This window comes from Mustela putorius, unplaced genomic scaffold (assembly GCF_011764305.1).
Source record: "Mustela putorius furo isolate JIRA1106 unplaced genomic scaffold, ASM1176430v1.1 tig00000083_pilon_pilon_pilon, whole genome shotgun sequence".
NCBI classification, from domain to species: domain Eukaryota; kingdom Metazoa; phylum Chordata; class Mammalia; order Carnivora; family Mustelidae; genus Mustela; species Mustela putorius.
In genome coordinates this window covers 14,273,733-14,296,363 of record NW_025421273.1, presented here as the reverse complement: position 1 = coordinate 14,296,363, position 22,631 = coordinate 14,273,733, and the positions used below count along the sequence as shown (strand labels likewise).

At 53.6% G+C, this 22,631-nt stretch overlaps 1 protein-coding gene across 7 annotated transcripts in view; it reads left to right on the top strand.

Moving 5' to 3' along the window:
• TBC1D14 (TBC1 domain family member 14) overlaps window positions 1–22,362 on the top strand; it is a 102,548-nt gene extending 80,186 nt beyond the window's left edge. For 5 of the 7 annotated variants that reach the window (XM_004772204.3, XM_045075354.1, XM_004772206.3 and 2 more), the window contains 6 exons: window positions 850–944; window positions 3,837–3,908; window positions 4,598–4,726; window positions 7,990–8,099; window positions 16,555–16,813; window positions 19,928–22,362. In XM_004772204.3, the coding sequence (XP_004772261.1) occupies window positions 850–944; window positions 3,837–3,908; window positions 4,598–4,726; window positions 7,990–8,099; window positions 16,555–16,813; window positions 19,928–19,993 (731 nt within the window). In that variant the 3' untranslated portion in view covers window positions 19,994–22,362. Of the gene's footprint in view, window positions 1–849; window positions 945–3,836; window positions 3,909–4,597; window positions 4,727–7,989; window positions 8,100–16,554; window positions 16,814–16,847; window positions 17,458–19,927 lie in introns of all 7 variants that reach the window. The other 2 variants (XR_006605340.1, XM_004772205.3) reach the window with 2 other exon arrangements.
• The last annotated feature ends 269 nt before the right edge of the window (window positions 22,363–22,631 follow it).

Here is a 22,631-nt window from a genome sequence, read left to right as displayed (position 1 = left end):
GAGTGGAAGAGGGAGAAGCAGACTACCTGCTGAACAGGGAGCCTGATGCGGGACTCGATCCCAGTATCCTGAGAATCATGACCCTAGCTGAAGACAGATGCTTAATGGCTGAGCCACCAAGGCGCACCGGATTTTTTTTTCTTAGAAGAAACCAGTTGAAGAAAAGCTTATGAAAAAGACCAATTCCTGAGATGCATTTGTGTGCAGACAGGCCGGAGGGCCAGTTGTAACTGCTGTGATTTCACGGTTCCCGTGATTTTAGCAGCCTAGCCCCCAGGACTGGTCGAATGTTGGCTCTGACAGGAGCTTGGGAACTTCTGCAGGGAGACAGGAGCCCTGCACATTTGCTAAGTGATGCTTTTAGAAGGCCCAATGCCCAGGAATGATTATTGCTGGTGCTTAATGGTGTCGCGTTTGCTGATCTGTGTTTAAACTGTCCGTGTCATACTGGAATTCCAAAATTCAAAACCAGTTATTTGTGAATATTTGTCAGAAATAGTATGCAGGACTGTTTCCCTGCGGTAACTGCCACACATTCTGAGTTCACACCGCTAATGTTTACGAGCCAAGAAAGGTGCGTTTCATGTATATTCCCTTCCTTGTCCACCCTTCCACGGACTCTTGCTGCTGTCCGGTAACATCGGGTGACATTTGAACTTTAGATGCTGGGAAATCCCTGATGACAGTCCGGCCTCAGCTGGTGCTCTGAGGTTTTGCTCTTCAGAAGCCCACAGAGCACCGTGCTGGCTCCCGTGTAATCGGGCCCGTGACCACCCCTGTCACACTTAGAGCCTTGGTGTGGTTGTGCGTGCCCACCTCTGAGATTCCCGATTCCCTGTCTTTTGATAGATGCCGGGTTTTCCGCCGCAGACCGAGAAGCCAGCTTGGAGCTTATTAAACTGGACATCTCTAGGACCTTTCCTAATCTCTGCATTTTCCAGCAGGTAGGTGGGAGTTCTTTGTTGCTTTAAGTGTGTTTTGTCTAAACATCACAGGTGCCAAGCTGCCTGTGTTTGTAACCAAGTTTGAAAAGCACTGGGATTTGGGGGGTGTGGGTGGGAGAGGGCAGTCTTCTGTCATCACATTTAGACCTTTACAGAGGGCAGTCTTCCATCATCACATTTAGACCTTTATGGACGAGGGTAACTCACACTTCTGCTCTCAGGCAGCTCTGGCCCCTCTTATGGTGCATGTAGCCAGGCCTCAGTAGGTCTGGCCCAGGAAGGGCCTCGTGTGCTGCTCCACTTGACTGGGTATCCCTGGCCACGGCTTCGTGTTCAGGGCTGCACACACAGCCCTCCCTCAGAAGACGATCTTGGTGGGGAGCCTGGGGTGCTGGAAAGGGTGTGCGGAAGTCCTTGGCAGCTGTGGGCTGGAATGAGAGTGGGCTTCTGAGCAGATGGCCCAGGAGAGAGCGGTGACACGCTGGGTGCAGAACCAGCCATGGGAGATGGGTTGGAGTAGCCATGGGAGATTGGATGGCAGTAAAGAGAAATGTGGCCTCTCCCGTGGGGCTCTGAGCTGGCCCAGGAGGGGCTCAGGGCTGCTGGCCATGGATTTTGGAGTCATCGGAGCAGAGGGGTATGGAGACCTCTTCTGGCAGCGGATGTTTACCCCGGGGGTTTTCTTTGACCCCTCCTGCATCCAGTCTGTAACGGTTTTTCCCAGGTCTGCTTGTGAAGAAGTGCCCTTGAGCCTGTCCTTGCCCTGTTCCCATTGCCCTTACTTGGTTCAGATTCCCGTCTTTTTGTGGATCTATGCCAGCCCCCGCACAGGTCCCCGGCCTCCTCCGTGCACTTACCTTGGCGCTTGCCAAGCAACCTTGGGATCCCCGACCTGATTCTGTCAGGCCTGTGTTTCTGGTGTTACGCGGTGTGCACACTGGATAACCAGTGAAAGGATAATGGAATGAACCAGAACAGAGAGTTCACCAGCCACGTAGAAGGAAGGAGCCAGGCATACAGATGCACATGTTAGACACACGTGGGCTTGGCAGAAATATAGGTGTGTCCCAGCATAGAGGAGCTGTGGCCACTGTGCTGGGGGTCCAGCAGGGGTGGGGGGGTGTCGGGAATGGGGTCACTAAGGAAGGGGCCCTCAGACTGTGTTGGACTGGGTTTGAGTGACAGTCTGACCAGACGATGGGAAAGACCCTCCAGGCGGAAGGAGGACTGGAACAGAAGCATCAGACGGTGGGTGGTGCAAGGGATCCCCCTTCCCTCAAGGAACGAGCAGAGAGCGTGGAGCTCAGTACTGTGTCCCCTGCTTACCACCCCCAGGCCACGGTGGCCGCCCTGGGGTCCCGTGTGCTTCAGCCGTGCTCTAGAGGAAGGACAACGTCAGGATGTGCTTCGAGGTACACCTGCCGTGTAGCTGACCAGGGCAGTCTGGGAACCGCAACGTGGCCCAAGAGGGTGCTGGCCTCTTCCCGACACTGACGAGCAGTGTTCCCAAACCAGGGACCCAGGGGGATCTCTGTACTGTCTCTCCCAGGGACTCAGCCTCGTTGACTTTGAGATTCACTGGGCAGTTATCTCGGCGCAGGGAGATGTGTTCAGAAGAAGAGGAGGGCTCTTGGGGTCTCTCGGGTGCGGTTTGAGACAGATGGCAGAGAAGTTGGCCTTTCTTCTTCCCTCTACGTTCTTCTGGGTGTGTCCCTCAGTCTGTGGTGCCCTCAGTGCTGACTTCCTAAGTGGGTAGTACCAAGAAACAGCACAGTGGGAGGGGAGAGTGTGGGGAGACGTCCGAAGCAAGAGTTCTGAAACGGGGCCGCCATCCACTGGCACCGTCTTTTCTTCAGAGAAAAGACATTCAGCACATAGAAGGCTGGGAGCATCTTTGGGGTTAGAAGCATTTACCGTTAAGAGAAGTTGATGCTGAGAGAGCCTGATGCTCTTGTCTTTCCTGTTGCGTGACGGTCAGCGGTAGTGTTCAGGCGGGCCTCTGGCCCTCTGCCCCCGAGCTCCCTGCCTGCCCTCCTTCTCCTACCCTCGTGGCACTGGATGCTGTCTCTTTTACTTTCCCATGTGGGGTTTCTTTCTTTTTCCCTCTGATATAGAGTGTTTCTTCTTTCGCTTCTCGGACATAACAGAATGTGACGGTTTGGGCCGTGGCATTCTTTCATAAGTCACACGTGGTCACCTGCAGAGTGTCTTCCACATCACACGGATCATGTACGCTTTCCTAAGTTGGTTGTGCCCACACAGTAGCTGTGGCTGCGGGCTATGGGGTCTGGACCCTGATGGTCCTTTCATGGTGTCTACAGACATACTGACATGTGAGAGGCCCTGTGTGCCTAACACTGTGCCCTCTTAGAAAACAGGAAATTCCAGCTCAGGTCTTGGGTGGACAGGACTGGGAGAGCATCAATTAAATGATTCCTCTCAGGACTCGACACTCACGGGGTATTTCTTAAACTCGCCATGCTGAAACGCACAGAAGAAACAGACGATCATTGGGGCGGGGGGCAGGGGGACGGGTGGGTCACCTGCTCTGAAGAGCCCAGGGGTGGCTGGCTGGCTTGTGGAACCTTAAAGGGGAGACAGTCACACAGCAGGAGCCAGACTGAGGATGCTTTCTGAGCAGGGTGTTAACGCCTGACCCATCCACTTTTTCCCAAGCAGCTTTGTGGGTTGAGCTGCAGGCTCTGATTAACCGTGGATTGGCCGTTAACTCGTCGAATCACGCAGGACGCATAGAGCTGCAAGCGTAATGCTTGGTCCCTGGTCCTCCCCGCAAGAGCAGCTGGTGTGGCCAGCGGTGGCAGCATTCTGTGTCATCCCGAGTACTAACCAGACTTACGCACGTATTGTTTTTTGGTGTGTTGATCCTTTTAGGGTGGTCCGTATCATGACATGTTGCACAGTATTTTGGGCGCTTATACTTGTTACCGACCGGATGTGGGTTATGTAAGTGAATCTTTTCAATATTTTATAATGTTACCATTTAAAGAGAAAGTCAGAATATTGCCCAGCACAACTTAGCTGCAAACGTCAGGTTGAGTGCCTTCATTTTTTGGTTGTTGTCAGGGGTAGGAGGGTCGTGGAGAGTTTTGTGGTCCGTGAGTCGCCTCCGCTTTCTCATAAAGGGGCTGAGCTGACATGGCCGCTCTGCGGCACTAATCACATTATAACCGATTGGACTTTCATTTTTTGCATGTGATTGCTTTTTTTCTTAGCATTAAATCAGAAAAGCCTTTAAGCATAACCATTGATACACTGTGCTGCTGTCCCCATGGCTTACAGCTGTGTGCACGTGACCGTAGACTAATGGGGTTAGACCCCAGCTCTGCAGCCCCGACATTATCCGTGCTGGAGGGCGGGCTGTCAGGTGCCAGATCTGCTCATGGTTTTCCATGTAGCGGGGTGGGGGCGCGGGGCCTGAGGGAGAGCAGGCAGGCACGGCCCATGTGGCTGAGCAGCCGGAGGGAGTGGGTGGGTGCCGCCGAGGCTCTCAGATCAGTGTGGGTGGAGGTGGGTGGGGGGGTGGGGGGGCTCTATGAACTTGGGGGTGTCTTGGTGCCTCTTTGAACCCGTGAAAGAGCAGTTCAGACCACGGTGGCTGCCGTGAGTTTAACTCCCCTTCTCTCCTCCCTCAGGTCCAGGGCATGTCATTTATCGCAGCCGTGCTGATCTTGAACCTAGATACTGCAGATGCCTTCATTGCTTTTTCTAATCTTTTGAATAAACCCTGCCAGATGGCGTTTTTCCGAGTGGACCATGGCCTTGTGAGTATCCCCAGTATATGTGTCTTATTACACAGTCAGGTAGCTGATCGTGCTGTCTTTTCAGAGGGAAAAGGAGTCTGTTTTCCAAACACACGTTTCAGAGCCATTTGTATGTATTTCTTAACAATTCTTTCAGAAATATTTCTGAACAAACACTTTTTCAAGGAGGGAAGAGGTGGAGGGCCGGCTGCTACCTGAGCATGCATGCCCTATGTCCCAGTAGAAGCTCAGGGGGGCTGTCCACGTTTGGGCCTATCGTGGAGAGCATGGTATCGCCCACCTCTGTGGCTGCACACTGTCACTCTGGGGCTCTGCCTCACGTGGTGCACCCCACACAGGACAGGGGATGTGGTTAGACACAGACCAGATGCAAGGAGCAGACAGGAGTTGCCCTGGGGCAGCCCCTCATGTGCTCCCAGTGGTTGGTCTTCTGCAGGGCATCAGTGAAGAACCAAGGCCCACATAATGTGACCCATCCAGACACACAGCTGGTGCATGGAAGAGCAGCAAGCCTAACCTATTCTGCTCCCTAAGTCCACGGGCTCCCTACACCCTGAGAGCCATCCACCCAGGGGCCCAGGGGCTAGATTTGCTGATGATTTGCTGATAATGGTCACCGGTAATACAGGATCTCGGGCATGTTTCTTCCCAATTGTCCTAAGGCCTCCAGAGTATGTCTTGCTTAGGTAGTACTTACATTAAAAAAAAAAAAAAAAAAAAAAAGTAGCATTTTAATACTGCTGTGAACATGGTGGCTGTTGGGGGGTTCTGAGTTGGCAGAGACCTTTTGGAAGACAGTTTGGTTTCAACTGTCAGTAGTGGTAGCTGGCACAGGTATGTAACTCGGCTTGTGCAGATCAATCCTGAGGTGTGGACAAAACATTATGCCCAGAGGTGGTTGTTATGTAATTATTTATAACTGTAATAACTTAAAAATATTTTCATTGTGAAGATGAAAACATTTTAAAATGGGTGTTTCAGGGAGGCAAATGGTTACTTAAAATTCAGCAGTAGAAACAACGGGTGTTGGCGTGTTGGGTGTTGGTGAGGTTGTGGAGAAAAGGGGAACCATCTTCCACTGCTGGTAGAAATGCAGGTTGCTGCAGCCACTCTGGAGAAGAGTATGGAGGTTCCTCAAGGTCCTGAAAATAGAGCTGCCCTACGACCCAGTTTGCGCTACAGGGTATTTACCCAGAGAACGAGATTGCGCTGACTCAGAAGACAGTGTGTACGCTGGTGTTCGCAGCGGCATTAGCTACAACAGCCGAACTGTGGAAGCAGCCCACGTGTCCATCCACTGATGAACGGTTAAGGGGAAGGTGTGTGTGTGACACCTATAGTGGAATATTACTTAGCCATGAAAAGGAATGAAATCTTGCCATTTGCAACAACATGGATGAAGTTAGGGAGTATTGTGCTAGGTGAGATAAGTCAGTCAGAGGAAGACAGAGACCATATGATTTTTCTTATATGTGGACTTGAAAAAACAAACGATGAAAGGGAAAAAAGAGACAAATCAACAAACTCCTGGTTCTAGAAAACAAGATGGTGTTTCCCCAGGGTAGGCGGGCCAGGGGCTGGGGGTGAGGAGTACACTGAGCACCAAGCGATAAGTGGAACTGCTGAATCCCTCATGACATCGTACATCTGAAAATAAGGTTATTGCTGCGTGCTAATGTACTGCAGTTAAAATAAGAAATAATAACGTTTGGGAGCAGAGCTGATGCAGTCCTGAGGTTTGCAAAGCATCATATCCTAGAAAAGTATTTAAGATTAAAAAGCTGATTTTTTTTTTTTAAAGATTTTATTTATTTATTTGACAGAGAGAGAGAGATCACAAATAGGCAGAGAGACAGACAGAGAGAGAGATGAGGAGAAGCAGGCTCCCTGCTGAGCAGAGAGCCCTATGCGGGACTCGATCCCAGGCCCCTGGGATCATGACCTGAGCCGAAGGTAGAGGCTTAACCCACTGAGCCACCCAGGCGCCCCAAAAAGCTGATTATTTTTTCAAAAGTCTGAAACAGACCACTTTCCGTAACAGCTACCATATTTAACAATAAAAGGAAGTGCACAGTATTAGTAGTACTTAGAGATGACCTGTTTTGTTTCTGTACTACTTAAGTGTTCTACAGGCAACATCTACAGGCTTCCAGAGTCAGGAGAGTACCTGCTGTATGTAATAAAATGATCACCATCTCCATATCTCCTATTGGTGAAGATAAGACCCCCCCTCCCCTTCTCTTTAGATGCCTATGATAAAAACTGAGCTTGGGCATTTCTGTGTATATTTTTAAGGAGAGATCAGAGAATCACAGTGTGGAACAGGGCCTTCTTGACAGCAGGGTCTCCCGGCAGTAGCACTGTGGACGTGGGGGGCCCATGGCCGCAGGGGAGGCCCGCAGTGCCCACCGCCTCTAACCCCCTGAATGCGAATAGCACCGCCCCATTAGCAGACCCATCAGAAACGTCCTCTGAGGTGGTCAGGTGTCCCCCTAATGGGTGGAGTCCTCCCCACACCCCCACTGAGACCCCCTGGTTTATAGTATGTCCCTTCATTGGGTCAGAGTGGCTGGTTGCCTGCGTGTAGCCAGGGGTGGGTGGCCCAGAAGCGAGCCACCTCTCTGATGCATGTCATGGCTAATCCCGCCCTCGCTGTTGGTCCCCTTCCATAAGTGCTCCCCCTCTCAGGGTGTGCTGTTGTCCTCTAAACCCTCCAGGAGGTGGAAAGCACATGCCGGGGGACAAGGCTCTGACTGCTTGCTTACCTTTGACGTCTGCTCCCTTGGCTGCATTAAAAGGTCTGCATTCTTGAGCCAGCCTGGTGTGCCTGTGCCCCACCCGTCAGTGTTGCACTCCCTCGGGAAGAGCCAGGGTTGTGCATGGGGGTGGGGGTGGAGCGTGCTTTCTCAGGTTCTTCTTTCCTGGTTCTTGGAGAAGAGCTAGCCCACAACACTCAGCCTTTGCTGAGGGGGTCAGGCACGGTTCCTCTCCCAGCCTTGCCGCACTCCTGTGGGCCTCTGCTGTCTTCCTTATAAGCTGGGGAAATAGGACGATGGAGCTGGTGATGCTGGTATGGGGAGCAGAGAAGGGGCTTTGGTAGAAAGTGCCTGAGCCCAGAGAGGGGTGCTGGTCAGGACATGTTAGCAACTACGGACGATGACTATTGTCCTGTCCTACAAATATCCATATGTGGCCTTTCTTCTGGAGAATGGAAACCTGTGCTGATAATTGCTTTATTGGTCTGTCTCACATTATCTCCCCAGATGTTGACCTATTTTGCTGCATTTGAGGTATTCTTTGAAGAAAATTTGCCGAAATTATTTGCTCATTTCAAGAAAAACAACTTAACTCCAGACATCTACCTAATTGATTGGTAAGACTGAATTTTCTATGTGTTTTCTCCTCTCCCTGCCTCTCTTTCCACTGCCCTCTGCCGGCTTCTTTCTGGGCTCAGCCAAACCGTCCTACATCTTATCTTACCATCGTCCTACGTCTTATCTTACCATCTTCCCCACTGCCCTGCGTCGGAGGTGCCTTCGGCTTTTCAAGCTCTGCGTCTGCCGGGTGCTGGGAGATCTGTTTGATTACGGCGACTCTAATTGTCCTTCTTCATTCCCTTGAGAAGAGAAATGGCATCTTGGACCTACTTGTTTTCAGAGTGCCATTTATCCGTGCACTAAGCAGGAGGTCACTGAGCACCTGGTCTGTGCGGGGCTCTCTGCTTGGGTCTTGTGACCCGCGGTGAGCAAGACACGGTGCCTGCCTGTCCAGAGCTCTGTCCCAAGGGAAGAGCTGCATCCACGGACAGCTGTACGGTGTGTCATATGTGTTGTCTCTTAGGAAGGGAAGATGGACAGAGCTCTGGACCCCGGCTCAGGGGTCAGAGTATGCAGAGGGGATCTGCGAGTTTGAGCTGAGGCATGATATAAGCACATGGAGGCCCAGAATTGGCAGGCTGTAGTGGTTGGCCTGGGGATGCTGGAGCCTGTGGTGAGGGGGTGAGAGGTTGTGTGGGACTTCGGTCCCGTGCCAGGGAGGTTGGGAAGGATAGCAGGACCCAGAGGGAATGGTTGCAGGCTTCTGCTCGGGGTGCCAAAGGAGATGGGTTCTATCCAGAAGTGAGCTTTAGATTCTGTGGGAGCCCAGGGAGCCTGGGGGCAGGGACATGTGAAGGCCAGAAGACTGAGGTGTGGGGAGCTGGTAGACGGGCAGCAGGGCTGGGAGGCTGAGGGAGAGACCTGCAGGTCCCTGAAGGAGTTTGTGAGTGTGTGAGGGAAGGCCCAGAATCATCTGCACTCCACCGTCTAGCTAGTGAGGGGCTTGTGGGTACCCCTGGCTGGGATCAGGTTTGACGTCGTGCTTAAGGGACTTGGTTTTGGACACTGCTTTGGAGGTACCTGCTAGACATCTAAGTAGACATACACACGGGGGGCTCCAGAGAGTTCTGGGTGGAGTGGAGCAGCAGGCCAAGGCAGATCTTTATGCAGAGGTGGATGTGGTTGTCGGAGCAAGGGGTGGGATGTCACCCCTGAGAACACGGTGTTCGGGGGCAGGAGAGCAGGCTGTGGCAGGAGGAGTGTGGTTCTGGAGCCCTCAGACCTGGGTCTGGCCTCTCTGCTACTTGTTTCATGGCCTCGGGGAAGGGCATTAACCCTCTCTCCATACGTTTTCTCCTCTGTCACCTGCAGTGATGAACCTTGTTGGGCCTTAAGAGGTGATGCCCCGGTGTCCGCCACCTGGCTCACAGAGGGGCTCTACAGAAAAAAAGATGTCATTCGGCCAGAAGCCCCGTTTGGGCTTCTGCACAGTGCTGACCATGACTTTGCATGGGGTAGGGGAGGGTCAGATCGTACCACAGTCTTTGCTTCTACCTCACCCATATTAGGCCTCCAACTCTGGTTCTTAGGATTTTGGCCTAAAGCTGAGGGTGGAGAACACTGTCTGGAATGGTATCATACAGACTCTTTCCCCAACTCACAAAAGGAAAGGGATTCTGTGTCGGCATCGGTGTGTGGCCATATGTGCAGAAACTTCCTCTGTGTACCTGACCGGAGCAAGTTTCAGACAATACCTAGCTCTTGCTTTGTGGTAAAGCATTCTGAAATTTCCTGTTCTGTTCTGCTTACTTAAAAACCACCGGTGGTCCTCCACTTGGATTGATTTCACAGTGCCGTCGTCTTGACTGGGTTGCAAGGGGCAGCACCAAGAGCACTGTCCTAGAGGACCAGCTCGTCTCTGCTCTCTTCTGGAGACAGTTTCTGTCCAGATGAGGGCAGAGGCCAAGGGCACCTGCATTCATTGATTCCAGTGCTGCCACACAGGACCTCCTGTAACCTCAGAGCAACCCCTTGGCATGAACCCTGACACCTGCATCTCATAAATGGTGAGACTGAGGCTCGGGAGGCCTCTAGTGGCTCTCCCGAGGTCACAGGGCTCATATGGCCTGCCCACGGAGCCCTTCTGGGGGAGTAGGTGAAAGCTGCCTCCCAGGACTCGGGCTCCAAAGGTCGCGTCTGCACGCCATTGGTGCTTCTGGGAGCCTGAACCCCAGACCAGACTTGTCCGTGATGGAAACTGATGCAGCGTACAGGGTGTCTATGGGACAAGGAAGATCCAGGGTTCATGGTGGGTCGTGGCTGGTCCCCGATGCCTCGTGCACGCTGCCCCCAGCGCTCTGCGGAGGCCTCTGCTCTCTGGAGTAAGGACCGAGGAGGACGTCATCTCCGTTTACAGTAGCAGTGGGCGGCCGGCGAAGATGTCTTGGGCCCAGCCAAGCCCTGTGTTCCCAACATACTCCTTGCAGTTTAGGGGTGGGCTGCATTGACTCGGGTTCTTGGTGGGGTGCTCCTAGGGAACGGCTCCGGCGGGGAGCAGTCAGGTGGCAGGGAGGAAGCTGGGAAAGAGCCTAGAAGCTGACCACACAGAGTTTTGTCTTCACCGAGGAGCCAACTGCCCGGTCACACCCAGAGCCAGCGGCTGGGCCGGTCAGACGCCAGAGCCCTGGCTTTCTCGCTGGGCTTCCCCGGCCTCCCCAAAGCTGTGACCACACCCTCATTAGGGCACTGCCGCAGAGGGGCCGTGTGCCAGGAGACGAGGCAGATCTTGGTGGCCTCCGGATGAAGTCTTGTTCCTGCCCCCTGTCCTGTCCGAGGGTCGACAGGCATCCCTGTGGCTTGGCTGGCTGAGTGTCCCGGGCGAGCTCCATGGGCACAAAGATGACAGCATCTCCTTTCCAGCTGTGCCTTCTGTCCACTGGAGGCTGGCTGGGAATGGTTCCTGCTTCATTCCCAGGACAGTTCCCCTGCCCCGTGGAGGATGACAGGGTGTGCTGTCAGTTCTTACCTAGCATAGTCGGAGAGAGATTCCGGCCTGATATGCTCGTCCTTCTCCGCCTTGTGGCGCGAGCTTGTCTTTGTCACAGCACTGACCCACTCCCCGGGCAGCTCTGTTTCTTGCTGTCCCTGGTGTCCAGCCCTGTGGATGGCTTTGAATCCTAGAGCAGGGCTCACGTTTACTCCCAAGGGGCCCGTGCCAGAACCCAGCCCGAGGCCCACTGTGGGGCTTGTCTGTCTACGTGCACTCGGGACACTGGCACAGGAGCTCACGGTGCAGAGTCAGATTCACCTGCTGCTGCTGCCTTCCTGGAAAGAGGGGTCTTCCCTGGGGTGGCATGTCACCCTTCTCTGCATGCCATGGACACATGAGGGCCAGAGCATGGCAGCGTTGGTCTCCCTGCAGAGTTCCAGGTGCTCAGTTGGATATCATGTCCTGTGGGAGGATCGATGCGCTCGCTGGACTCCTTGGACTCCTGCCCGATGCTGTGGAATGGCAGAATTGTCTGGAGGCATGAACGAATGTTGTAATAAACAGTCTGGGATTAGTAAAAGAATCCGGCAGGATGTTCCCCGGCGTGAGTGGTGTTTGTTGAAGTGAGGTTGGAGGTCCTTGGGATCCCACTGCTTCGCTGAATCTCCACCTTGGAGGAGAGGTTCCGGGTGAGGTTGTTGGCAGATTTTAGTTTCTGTTGCATCCTGTGCTCATTCCATTTGTGGGTTTTAATGTTGGGGTGACAGGTCCGTCTATGAGCTGCTCAGGAGCAGGGGCTTGTCCTGCCGAGCTCCCACGCACCTGGGCTAGTGGCTGGCATGCCCTGGGGCCCTTGTTTTTTGCAGGGGGACGGGGAGGGTTGCAAGCCCCCTTGCAGGAAGGGCCTGCTCAGCTTGGTTGCACCTGGGGCCTATCCTGCAGTGCCAGGGCCCTGAGCCGTCCCTGCCATCTGCTGGCCCTGCTGTGGGCTCTGGCACGAGGGCCCAGTGAGAGGGAGCTCTGAGCTCTGAGGGCATAGAGTGGAATCTGACTGCTTCCAGGCCTGGGGCAGGGGCTAGACTTGGGAACTGAGTTGGAACTGAGTCTTAAATAACTACCTCCCTGTCTTTTGTCTTTTTTTTTTTTTTTTAAGGTTTTATTTGTTTGAAAGAGCAAGCAAGCACGAGTTGGGAGAGAGGGGCAGAGGGAGAAGCAGACTCCCCGCTGAGTAGGGAACTGGGTGTAGGACTTGATCCCAGGACCCTGAGAGCATGACCTCAGCTGAAGGCAAACGCTTTGCTGACTGGGCCCCCCAGGTGCCCCGCTACCTCCCAGTCTTTGCACACATGCAGTTTGTATTTGACATTTAATGTTTTCATAGCTCTTACAAAATTTCCCATCATCTCATTTAGCAGCATCTGTTCTAATGGCTCATCTCAGTTTGTGGGGAACACAGGGAGCACCTGGTGAGGTTGGGGGCTCGGGGACAGTTCCTAAACCAGCTCTGGGGGACAGAGGCTCGCAACCCTGGAAAAGTGGGGCATGGCTGGGGGTCGGTGGCATCAGGCCTTGAAGGTCCCGTCCGAAAATCTGGCTGTGGCTTCTCTGCAGGGGGCCTGCTGGATGGCACGTGCACCCCAGGCTCAAACCCGCTTCCCACAGCCTCCCTGTGTTTGCACCTTCCTCGCTTATAAAGCATAGATGAGCGTATGTGCTCGTGGAGTTGCAGTGGGGAGAAATGGAATAAACTGGGCAGGTGGTAGGAAGCCGTGCTCAGCATGGAGCCAGTGCTCCCCGCAGCCCTGTTACCTGCTCCGGTAGTGGACTGGGGAAGGGCTGGCTTCTGAGAGTGAGCCTTGGCCTCTGTGGAGGCTTTGGGAGCCGTGGAGCCCCTTCTCCCCCTGCCCATACCCCCTCATGTGCCTACAAGCCAAGACCAGAAGTTAGAGCAGACATTGCTGGTCGGGATGTTTTCTGAAAGTTGGGGGTGCTTGCGGGGAAGAATCCGACCTGCTCCTCCCATACACATCACGAGGGGGAGCAGAGGCACACTAAGGTGTGTGTGATGCCTTCTATAAGCCCATGGCCGCTTCTTTAGTTCTGCAGTGTGGAAATAGAGTATTTTGCATTAGTTGAATGTGTACCTGAAGTGATCATTTTTGACATCCAGTGCAATAACGTGCAGCGGTCCAGGGAAGAGCGGCCTGGAACTCTGTCTTGCTACCACGGGGAGAAGCCTGTAGCATCCTGGGCAGGTCTTGGGGCCCTGCCCCTCCCACACTCACTGTCCGAGCAGGAGGCAGCCAAGTGCACTGGGCACAGTGAGAGCGCCTGAAGGGCTGGAAACAGGAAAGAACAGAGCTCTCTGGTTCCTGCTGCTCCAGTGGGAGCCCACCCCGTCCCCGGGGATGAAGTATGTGTTGGTGATCCGGTCAGCATTTGCCTCTCTCCCTCTCTGATCCTGGGATACGGCCTCTGTTCAGTACCATCCACACTGTCGCCAGCCCAGAGCCCTCCCTGATCTCCAAGTCACACACAAGTGATGAGTTCATGCAGCCACTTGGACGTCTGGCTCTCAGACAGCAGGTCTTCACACTCAACTCTGGACTTCTCTGTCCCAACCAGAGATGCCACATGTCTTTACATGACCACTCCATCCAACCTAGTGTCCCTGAAATCAGTCCACCACAGAGTCCAGGGTTCCTCCCCTCTCCGGCCGCCTCCACTGTGGCCTCCCTGCTCCGACCTTGCCTGGCCTGTCGCAGTGGCCATCCAGGGAAGCCTGTGTCTGCGAGGTGGGCAGGACCCCCCACCTAGAGACCTGACAGCCTGTGAGGCCCGCCTTTGTGGGGCCCCGGTCTCCACGGGCACGTTTGTGTGTTCTGTTCTTCTCTCTTCTTGTCTTCAGCCTAGTGACCTCCTTGTTCCTCCTCGGCTGTGTCCCGTTCACTGCTGCCTTGGAGCTTGGGAACTCCTTGCCTCCTCCGTCTAGATGCCATCCTGACCCCTTCTTTTGGCCTGCAGCCTCTTTTCAGGGCCTTATGGAAATGCCACTTCACAGTGCTCCATTCCTAGACCGTCCTGTTTAGAAGTGTGTGTATGCACGTGCATGTGCTTGCTCACCCAGGCTCGCAGGCCCTGTCTCCTACCCCTGCTCATGGTCTGTCACCCTCTGACCTACCGTTCACATTGCCCTGGAGGGCAGGGACTCTGTCCCACCACACAGCCTGGTAAGCCCATGGTAGTGGGCTTCCGCAGGTGGTTTCGGTGGGTAGACTGACCTGCGGGCCGTTGGAGGGACTCCAGCCTGGGCAGTTGTCTCACGGAGAAGTGGTAGGTGCCTCGATGGCTGTGAGGGCCAAGCAGAAGTGCGTCACAGGCACAGACTGACACTCTTTTTTAATTTTACAAAGCTCAGGACACCTAGAGTGATTTGTGGAGACACAAATCTCTCCCTTTGCCTGTAGCTGGGTTTGTTTTCTGGGTTTGTGGGGCGCTGGGTTGGCACATTCAGTTACACGTCCAACTCTTGGTATCGGCTCAGCTCGTGATCTTAGGGTCAGAAGTTCGAGCCCCAAGCTGGGCATAGAGATTACAAATAAATAAAAATAAACTTTAAGAAAACTCCCTCAGATCCCTTGACCTGTGTTTTCTGGGCCAAATAATGACATAAATGGTTTTCCATCTGTGAGATAGCAAGCGGCTCTGGCTGAAGGCTTGTTGTGACTTGTAGAGATAAAGTGTCCTAACGGGGTCATAGCGGTGGGTCCCCCAACTCCTCAGAGTGGTCCTACATTTGGGGCCTGGGCTTTGGAGTCAGGGTCACAGCCTGGCTCTGCCTCTTGCGGGTGGCAGGACCTGGGGCTCAGTTCCCTCGGTTCCCATGTATGTCAAAGCCAGCTGCCCTGGCTCCTGGCGTGCCCAGCCGGTGGGGGCGGGGAGGCATGCAGAGTGCATAGTAGGGCCCTAGTTGAAGCTCATTGTCGCCTCCATGATGTAGGAACATTCTGTGATGCCCATCTCCCCATGTCATCATCTGAGCTGAATGGAATCTAAGTCGGCTTGCCTTCCTAAAGTCTCTTGCATGGGTGGGGGTCTCAGCCTGCTGCTGTGATCAGTACATGCCCTTGACTGTGTGACCCATTCCTCTGCGTCCTAGGTGAAAGGCTGGGGCAGGGCACGCTGCCCGGTGAGCATTCGGAGCTCACAGCAGGCAAGAAAGCCTGTGCGCTGGAGCCTCGTGAGCACGTCGGCCTGGGTGGCGGGGACTCTGGTCACATCTCTTCTGGGAAGCTGGGGGTCCCGCTCTTGAAGGCGGGAGGACACTCATCCCTTTAGTCGGGGTCTGACAGCTGAGGCCGGGTGCCTTCACACCTGTCTGTAGAGCTGGGGCTGGCCCTAGGCAGTGCTGGAACTGGACGGGTGATTTTCCAGGAGGGATGGGGCTGTCCCCCGGCTGCTGAGAATCCCTGCTTCTCATGAATGCTGACACCGGTGTGGAGGTAGTAGAACCGTCAATGTCCAGGACTCCTGGAGCAGCTCTGCGGGGCATCCGCCCATCTGCTTCCTCAGCAGAGATCTCCACGTGCTGTGCTAGGTGCCGAGGGGGCAGGTGGGAGGGAATCAGGCAGGGTCCCGGCTGTCGGGCCTCTCTGTGGGGAGGACTGAAGCAAACACATGCTCTGAGAGACATCAGGGTCAGGGGAGCATCTGGCTCATCCTGGGGGTCAGCAGATGCCCGGGGATGGCACCCAGGTTTGGTCTCTGAGCCGAGGAAGGAAGATGGGGTCACAGAGAATCCACTCGGCCTGTGTCCGAACCTGGCTTCTCTCGCTCTACAGCACAGACACATTCCAGATCAGAAATGCTTCAACCTGGTAATGTAGTCGATCACCCAAGGTTGTGTTTGTTGGGTAGTTTGGATGGCGATTATCACGTCATTTTAAGATTGTGCATATCTGCATTTCACTTTTTCATCTAATCGTTTGCATTAAGTATAAGTTCCATTTCTTATCTACATTCAGATTATTTCGAAAGTTTTCTTTGTTCCTGTGCAGACCTCTAGTGGGAGAAAAGGATACAGTGTTTTTCAGAAGTGGGGAGTATGTGTATGCCTGGATTATATGTATACACATATACATATTGTTGACTGTTACTATTCGCCTCAGACTCTGAGCTCTATCCACCTTACTAACCTTGTGTCCAGCACCTCCTAAGAGGAAGCACATAGTGGATTCTCAATAAGTATTTGTCCCGCATGGATGTAATCAGAATCAGCGATTCAGAAACTGTACAGTGTTTGGGATTCTGTGTGAAAGCTGAGATGTTTTCTTATAACATTGGCCTTTGGAATGAATGCAGGCCTTGGGCCCGTCACTGACCCCCTCCCCAACCGATCCCCAATCGTGTTTTAAGTATGAAAGTGACCGAGTCAGGGAGCATTTTAGCGGATTTGACCTGAATTCAGAGCTGTTTCTTTGTGCCATCCAAAATCTGAAAAACTCAAAACTTTTTTCCCCCAGGATTTTTACCTTGTATAGTAAATCTTTGCCCTTGGACCTGGCCTGTCGTGTCTGGGACGTGTTCTGTCGTGACGGGGAAGGGTTTCTGTTCCGGACAGCCCTGGGCATCCTGAAGCTGTTTGAGGACATCCTGACCAAGATGGACTTCATTCACATAGCTCAGTTCCTGACGAGGCTGCCGGAGGACCTGCCTGCAGAGGAGGTGTTTGCATCCATAGCTACGATTCAGATGCAGAGTCGGAACAGGAAGTGGGCTCAGGTAAGCGGATCTTCTGTTCTCTTTTTTCCTGCAGGTAGCCTGGCTCAGCAGCCTCCCCGAGGAAGTCGTTACTCCAGCTGCCTTCTGAGAAAATGGCCCTCTCTAAATAAAGTTCTTCTTGGACTGGACCCGAGGAGCCTGGGTTTGAGGCTTGGCTCTGCTGTGCAGGGTCTGGGACAGTCCTTTGGTCCCCGAGAGTCTGTCAGACGGCGGGTGGATAACAGAAGCCTCCTGCCCATTCCGCGGGTGGTCTGGGGCCTGGGTGGTGGGATTGTCTCCCATCGCTGGTAAACAGGAGGTGGGTGGGGGACAGGAGGGCTGAGGGATGGTTCCCCTGGGACGGGTCACACTGGACCTCTGGTGGCTGAGTCAGGTGAGTCCAGCCTGGACCTCCTTCTGGATTTTTCTAGGCCCTTCTGGGTGTCCTGCCTAGGTAGGCCTTGGCCCCAGTGGGACTGGCCAGTGTTAGCTGGCTCCGAGTGCTGATAGTACCAGAAAGGAAAAATAAAGCCTTCCCTCTTGACCCTCTGTCGGCTCCTAGCTTGTCCAAGCAACAGATCATGGTTGGAGACTATCTGCAGAGGTTCTTACTCTCCTGTGATCCTTTGTATTAGTGGGAGATTTCAAATGCATACTAAAATAGAGTAAGTAGTTAACGGATCCTATGCTTTTGTTAAATATGCAGGCGTTTTTACATTTCTAACCGTCTCACCTGTCGGCACCTTTCTAGCTTGCTTGAACCAAGATCCAAGTAAGGTTCACACTGTCGTTAGTTGAAAGATCTTTTTAGTGTCTTTTTAATACGTAGGTCACCCCACCTCTCTTTGTATCCCTCGACCTCTGTCAGCTGAAGAAATGAGTTTATGTGTCCTGCAGCATCTCCCAGAGTCTGGATCTTGCTGGGTATATCCTGGTGGTGGTGTTCAGCCCGACTCTCAAAGCTGTATTTCCCCTGAAGTGACTGTTAGAGCTAAAGACTTCACGGGCAACCAGGCTGTCTGCCTTTGTTTTTATAGCAGTAGTAGTTTTATTGAGATGTAATTCACATACCATAAAATTCACCCCTTTGAAAGTGTACAGTTCTGTGCATTTATTAACTGGAGCATTTACTAATCACCTGGGTCCTTCATTCTGGCCCTTGAGCTGGTCCTTCTTGGCCTTCCTGGCCTGTTACATGATGCTCTCTTTGGCTGGCAGACTCCCTCCCTGGGTGTGTTTTTCGGGAAGAAGCGTGGCTGCATTGTGGACTTGGGGTAATACTGGGGGCCGGTGGGCACTGTTTTGTGCTTGGGTGATAGGATCTGCATTTCTGAAATATTGTTAAATACATTCTATTGATAAAAAGAAATGATGTCCTGACACACATTACGAACTCGACAATGTGTGACCCTTGAGAATGTCACGTGAAGGGACAAAGCCAGACACTAAGGATGGCACGCTCTGTGATTCTGCTTATAGGCAAGTCCAGGGTCCCCTGTGGAGACAGGAAGTCAGTGACTGGGCCCCCGGCAGTGGGCGGGGTTAGCTGGATGGTATGGGGTTCCCTGACACAGACCGTGGTAGTATCGCACACATCCACAGATACACTAAAAACCCTTGAACTATACATTCTAAAGGGACAAATTATATGGTAAGGAATCATATCTCAGGAAAACTTGGAGAATGCCCTCAGCTCATGCACGAGCAGGACTGGCTGTGTGATTATCCGGGATCTGCCAAGAGGGAGAAAGAGACTTTTTCTGGTTAGGACGTCAGTGGACAGTGCACAGTGGAAATCTGCAACCACTGTTCAGAATTACTGAGAGTTTCAGAAAGGGGACTGCAGACCGTCTGGCTATGTAGGCCTCTCTGATTGGGGACCCAGTGTGATGGCCGGTGTGGGAGGGCACACTGGTCTCCATGGCTCACTGGCTGGCGGGGTTTTTCAGGTCCCTGTGGAAAGCCCAGGTCTTTCCTGATGGTCTTTGTCACACACGTAGCTCAGTTAGGCCTGACTTTGTGCCCCACCTGCCCCACACAGCCCCCATGCAGGCACGCAGAGGGCAGGGGTAAAACCGCGTCTGTTTTTTCCCTTTTTGTGTTGTAGAGACAAAGTAAAAAGGTTTGCTCAAAACTATGTCAGTTGTTTGATACTAGGGTATTTTCTAATCACGGGATCACAATGGGAGTCCGCCTGATGGGGAACTCGGGGGGCATTGTCGAGTTCGTATGGTGCTAGGCTCCACGGGAACTGCAGTCTGTACACATCCTCCTACATGCTCCACTTTAGGCCCCGGAGAGCTCGCAAACACGTAAATGTGTCTGTTTGCTCAGCGGACCTGTCGACTTAGAGGTAGAGAGGGGAGGCTTTTTTCTGTGCAGTTCGTTTGAAACTGACATAAAGTGTTTCTGCTTAGCTCCTCGTCATTTGTAATTCAGCTCAAGTGACATAGTGCCTGACCCGTCAATTAGGCCCTGGTTTTGAATTCCCACCAGTCTAGGTCTGAATGGGTACAGGCTGTTTGAATGGCCGCTCCTGTGAGTGCCCACCGTGGGGGTTTGACCTTCCTGAGCTGCTTGTTTGTCCTTATAGCTGCTGTGCCAGAGGTCCCCAGAGACGTGCTCCACTCGGGCAGCCAGTAAATGGGGCTTCTGTTAGTTAGCCCCTGCGGCTGGTACTAAGTGGTCAGAATGGAATGTAGTGTCTCTGAAAATGAAGGTGTTAACCAGAAGCTGGGAGAGCATGGAGTTGGGAGCTCAGTCACTTTGGGAAAGCCTGGGAGGGCGTGAGAGCCCAGGCGTGCTTGTTAGTGTCCGGGAGCAGAGAGCCTGGCTTGGGGGTGGACTGCGCCAGGGCCAGAGCCAGATGGTGCAAAGAGAGCCCCACAACTGTGTCCTGACAGTACTGTGGCTGCAGGGACGTGGTTGTAGGATGTTAGCCCAGAGATGGCACGATTGCTCTCCACAGGAGTAGGAGGGCTGTGGTGCGGGCGTAGGGGGTAGAATGGGGGAGCGGTGGAAGTGGGGGGCCAGAGCCACCGGCCAGGAGGCTGCACAGCCTGTCGCTGTGCTTGGCGGGACCTGTGTTCAGTGTGTTCGCATATCACCCACGGACGTCTCCCCTGTGATTCCCAGGTGCTGACCGCCTTACAGAGGGACAGCCGCGACACGGAGAAAGGCAGCCCGTCTCTCAGACACTGAGTGCTCGGCGCTGGAGCAGATCTCCAGGTGGCACCTGCGTTTCTGATGGACACGCTGACAGCCAAGATGAACAGGCTCTTTGCACGTTTGATCCTAACCCTGGAGTTGGCCTTAAAACAAAACAAACAACTTTTAAAGAACTCAGCCAAGGCTTAGCCTTAAGCAGCTCAGTGGGGCGATGAGCTAGTGTTGACCACGGCCAACGCTGCGTATGCTGCATGGTGTAAAAATGAGATGGTGGCTAATCCCCCCCCCCAATTTCACAAAAGTTAATTAAATGGTCATGCTCTTATGTCCACTGATGGAAAATACATTACAGTCTTCCTTAGCCAAGGTGCGGGAGAAATGTACGTAGGTAGCCTCGGAGGCATTCCTGGCTACTGACCTACTTGAGCGAGGAAGGAGTTGTGGAGCTAGTTAACCGAGAGGACCGTTCCAGGGCTGGAGGGCCTGCTTTTAAAGCCCACCTACCAAAGACAGCAGGAAAGGAAAACAGGCTCTCACAGGTGGTCACCCAGTGTGCCTGTGAGCAACCTGGGATTTGACCTGACTTCCAGGTTGGCCTTTCTCCACTGTCACCTTGACAGAATCACAGCACGAGGGCTGAAAAGGGCCACTTGGGTTCTGGGGAACCCCTGCTCTCCCCGCCTAAGATTGCTTCCTCCATCTCCTGAGCAGGAAGGGCTGCTCACCCAGGAGGCCCGAGACTGCCTTCAGACCCACACCTCCTGTGTGCAGAGGTGCAGAGGCCTGGCTGGCGGGGTCAGCCTGCGCCCTTGCTCCCCCAGAACGCTGCTCTTCCCTGTGTCCCCCGAGCAGCAGAATCGTCCCGAGTACCAGTGCTTCCCTCCTTGTGCGTCTGGCTGAAAGCTAGAGCGTTGTGAGGGCTGGGACGCGGACCCACGCAGATGGCCTTGCAGGGGCTCCCAGTGTTTGTCCCATCAGCCTCTCCCCACATAGGTGGTCCCCCGCCCCAACCAAGTTCATCAGCAACTTTCCTGCTGGAACCTCTCCTTAACTAAGAATTTTGTTAAAAGCACTTTGGTCATGGTCATGCACATTCGAAGACGGGGATGGTTTTCACACAGAAGAGCCCAGAGGACAGGCAGGTCTGTGGAGACAGGTCCTCACGCGGACCCGGCTGCATGCTGGTGTCCATGAGGGCTTGAGAGACTGGGTCCGAGGGCTCCACTGCCCCCTCAGCCACACTCCCCCTGGCTGCCCTCAGTGCGGCCCTGGGGAGCGCCCTAAGCTCCAAGAGTAGGCCTGCCACGAGGTGGCCTGGCTCCCCGGGACCTTTTCTGTCTGCCATGTTCATGGCCAGCATGGGCAGGAGCGGGGGCAAGGGGCCACACCATGGCCATGGGTCCCGTTTTCTGGAGTAGTTGCCTTCATCCCCTGTCCTCTTAACTGAAGTCTCCAGGGAGGTTGCGGAGCGTCTCGGACCCACTCTCTGCCTCACCCTGGAAGTGCTGGCCTGGCTGTCCTCTCGGGGGAAGTGTCCCATCTTCACTGAGGGCTCACACTTCCAGACGTAGCCCGCCGTCCACCATGCTGCTGACTGTCACCTTGCCAGCCCCGGGCCTCCGCCTGCACAGGCCAAGTGTCGCTCCCGGATGTGAGCTTTCTGTTCTGAAAGGTGTATATATTTTCTTACTGTACATACAGATGTTCCTCGGTCGGGACAGGAAGCACCGCCGCTGCAGGGCGTGCTTGCCGCTCATCTGCGCCTTCAGACCCAGCCCTCAACCTCCTCCGTTGGACAGGCTGACGTCCGTCTCTCGGGACTCGTGGCACCACATAGGCATTATGTTTTTAAACGGGTTCCCAGCCGATGCAGAATACTTAACCAAATCTCTAGCTCACAGAGGTTTTGGTGGCCTGTTTGGGGGCTGCCTGGGGCCTTGCCGTGTCTGCCCCAGAGGCCGGGAGCTCGGTCTGTGTGGCCCATCTGTGGGGTCAGGCTGCTCTGTCGGACGCCATCGTTTAGGAAAACGGGGAGCCCACTTGAAGGCTGCGCCCCCTGCGTGTCTGCACTTTCCCGGCCCAGCTGCCGGCTATCCAGAGCTAAGACTTGGGGTTCGGCCCCTTGTGTGTCTGGCCCTTTAGAGTCGAAAGCCGTGTCCCCACCTATCCCTGAAAGCCCATCTAGAAGCAATGTTCACTTTCAAAGGTACTTTTTAACCGCTCAGTTTTTGACTATTTGAACAGTTTGCTGATAGAAACGTCCTGATAATACTTGCTACATACCATGTTTTAACTGCTTGTACAGTTAACCTTTAATTTTATTTAGCAAAGTCTATCAAATTAAGACTTTTTGAATTGTAAATAATGTGGTTTTATTAAATAAAAGTCATGGAAAATTGTTACTTACGTTCACTGTAGTTTGGTTTACAGCTGGAGTTCTCACCTTCAAGTGTGGGACAATTTGATTTTGAACATCACGTTATTTTTTTCTTAAAGATTTTATCTGAGAGAACACAGGGAACGGCAGAAGGCGAGGAAGAAGCAGGCTCCCCACTGAGCAGGGCGCCCAACGCGGGGACACCGGGCTTGATTCCAGGGCCTTGAGACCATGACCTGAGCTGAAGGCAGACGCCCTGCCTGAGCCACCCGGGCGCCCCGAGCATCCTGTTAT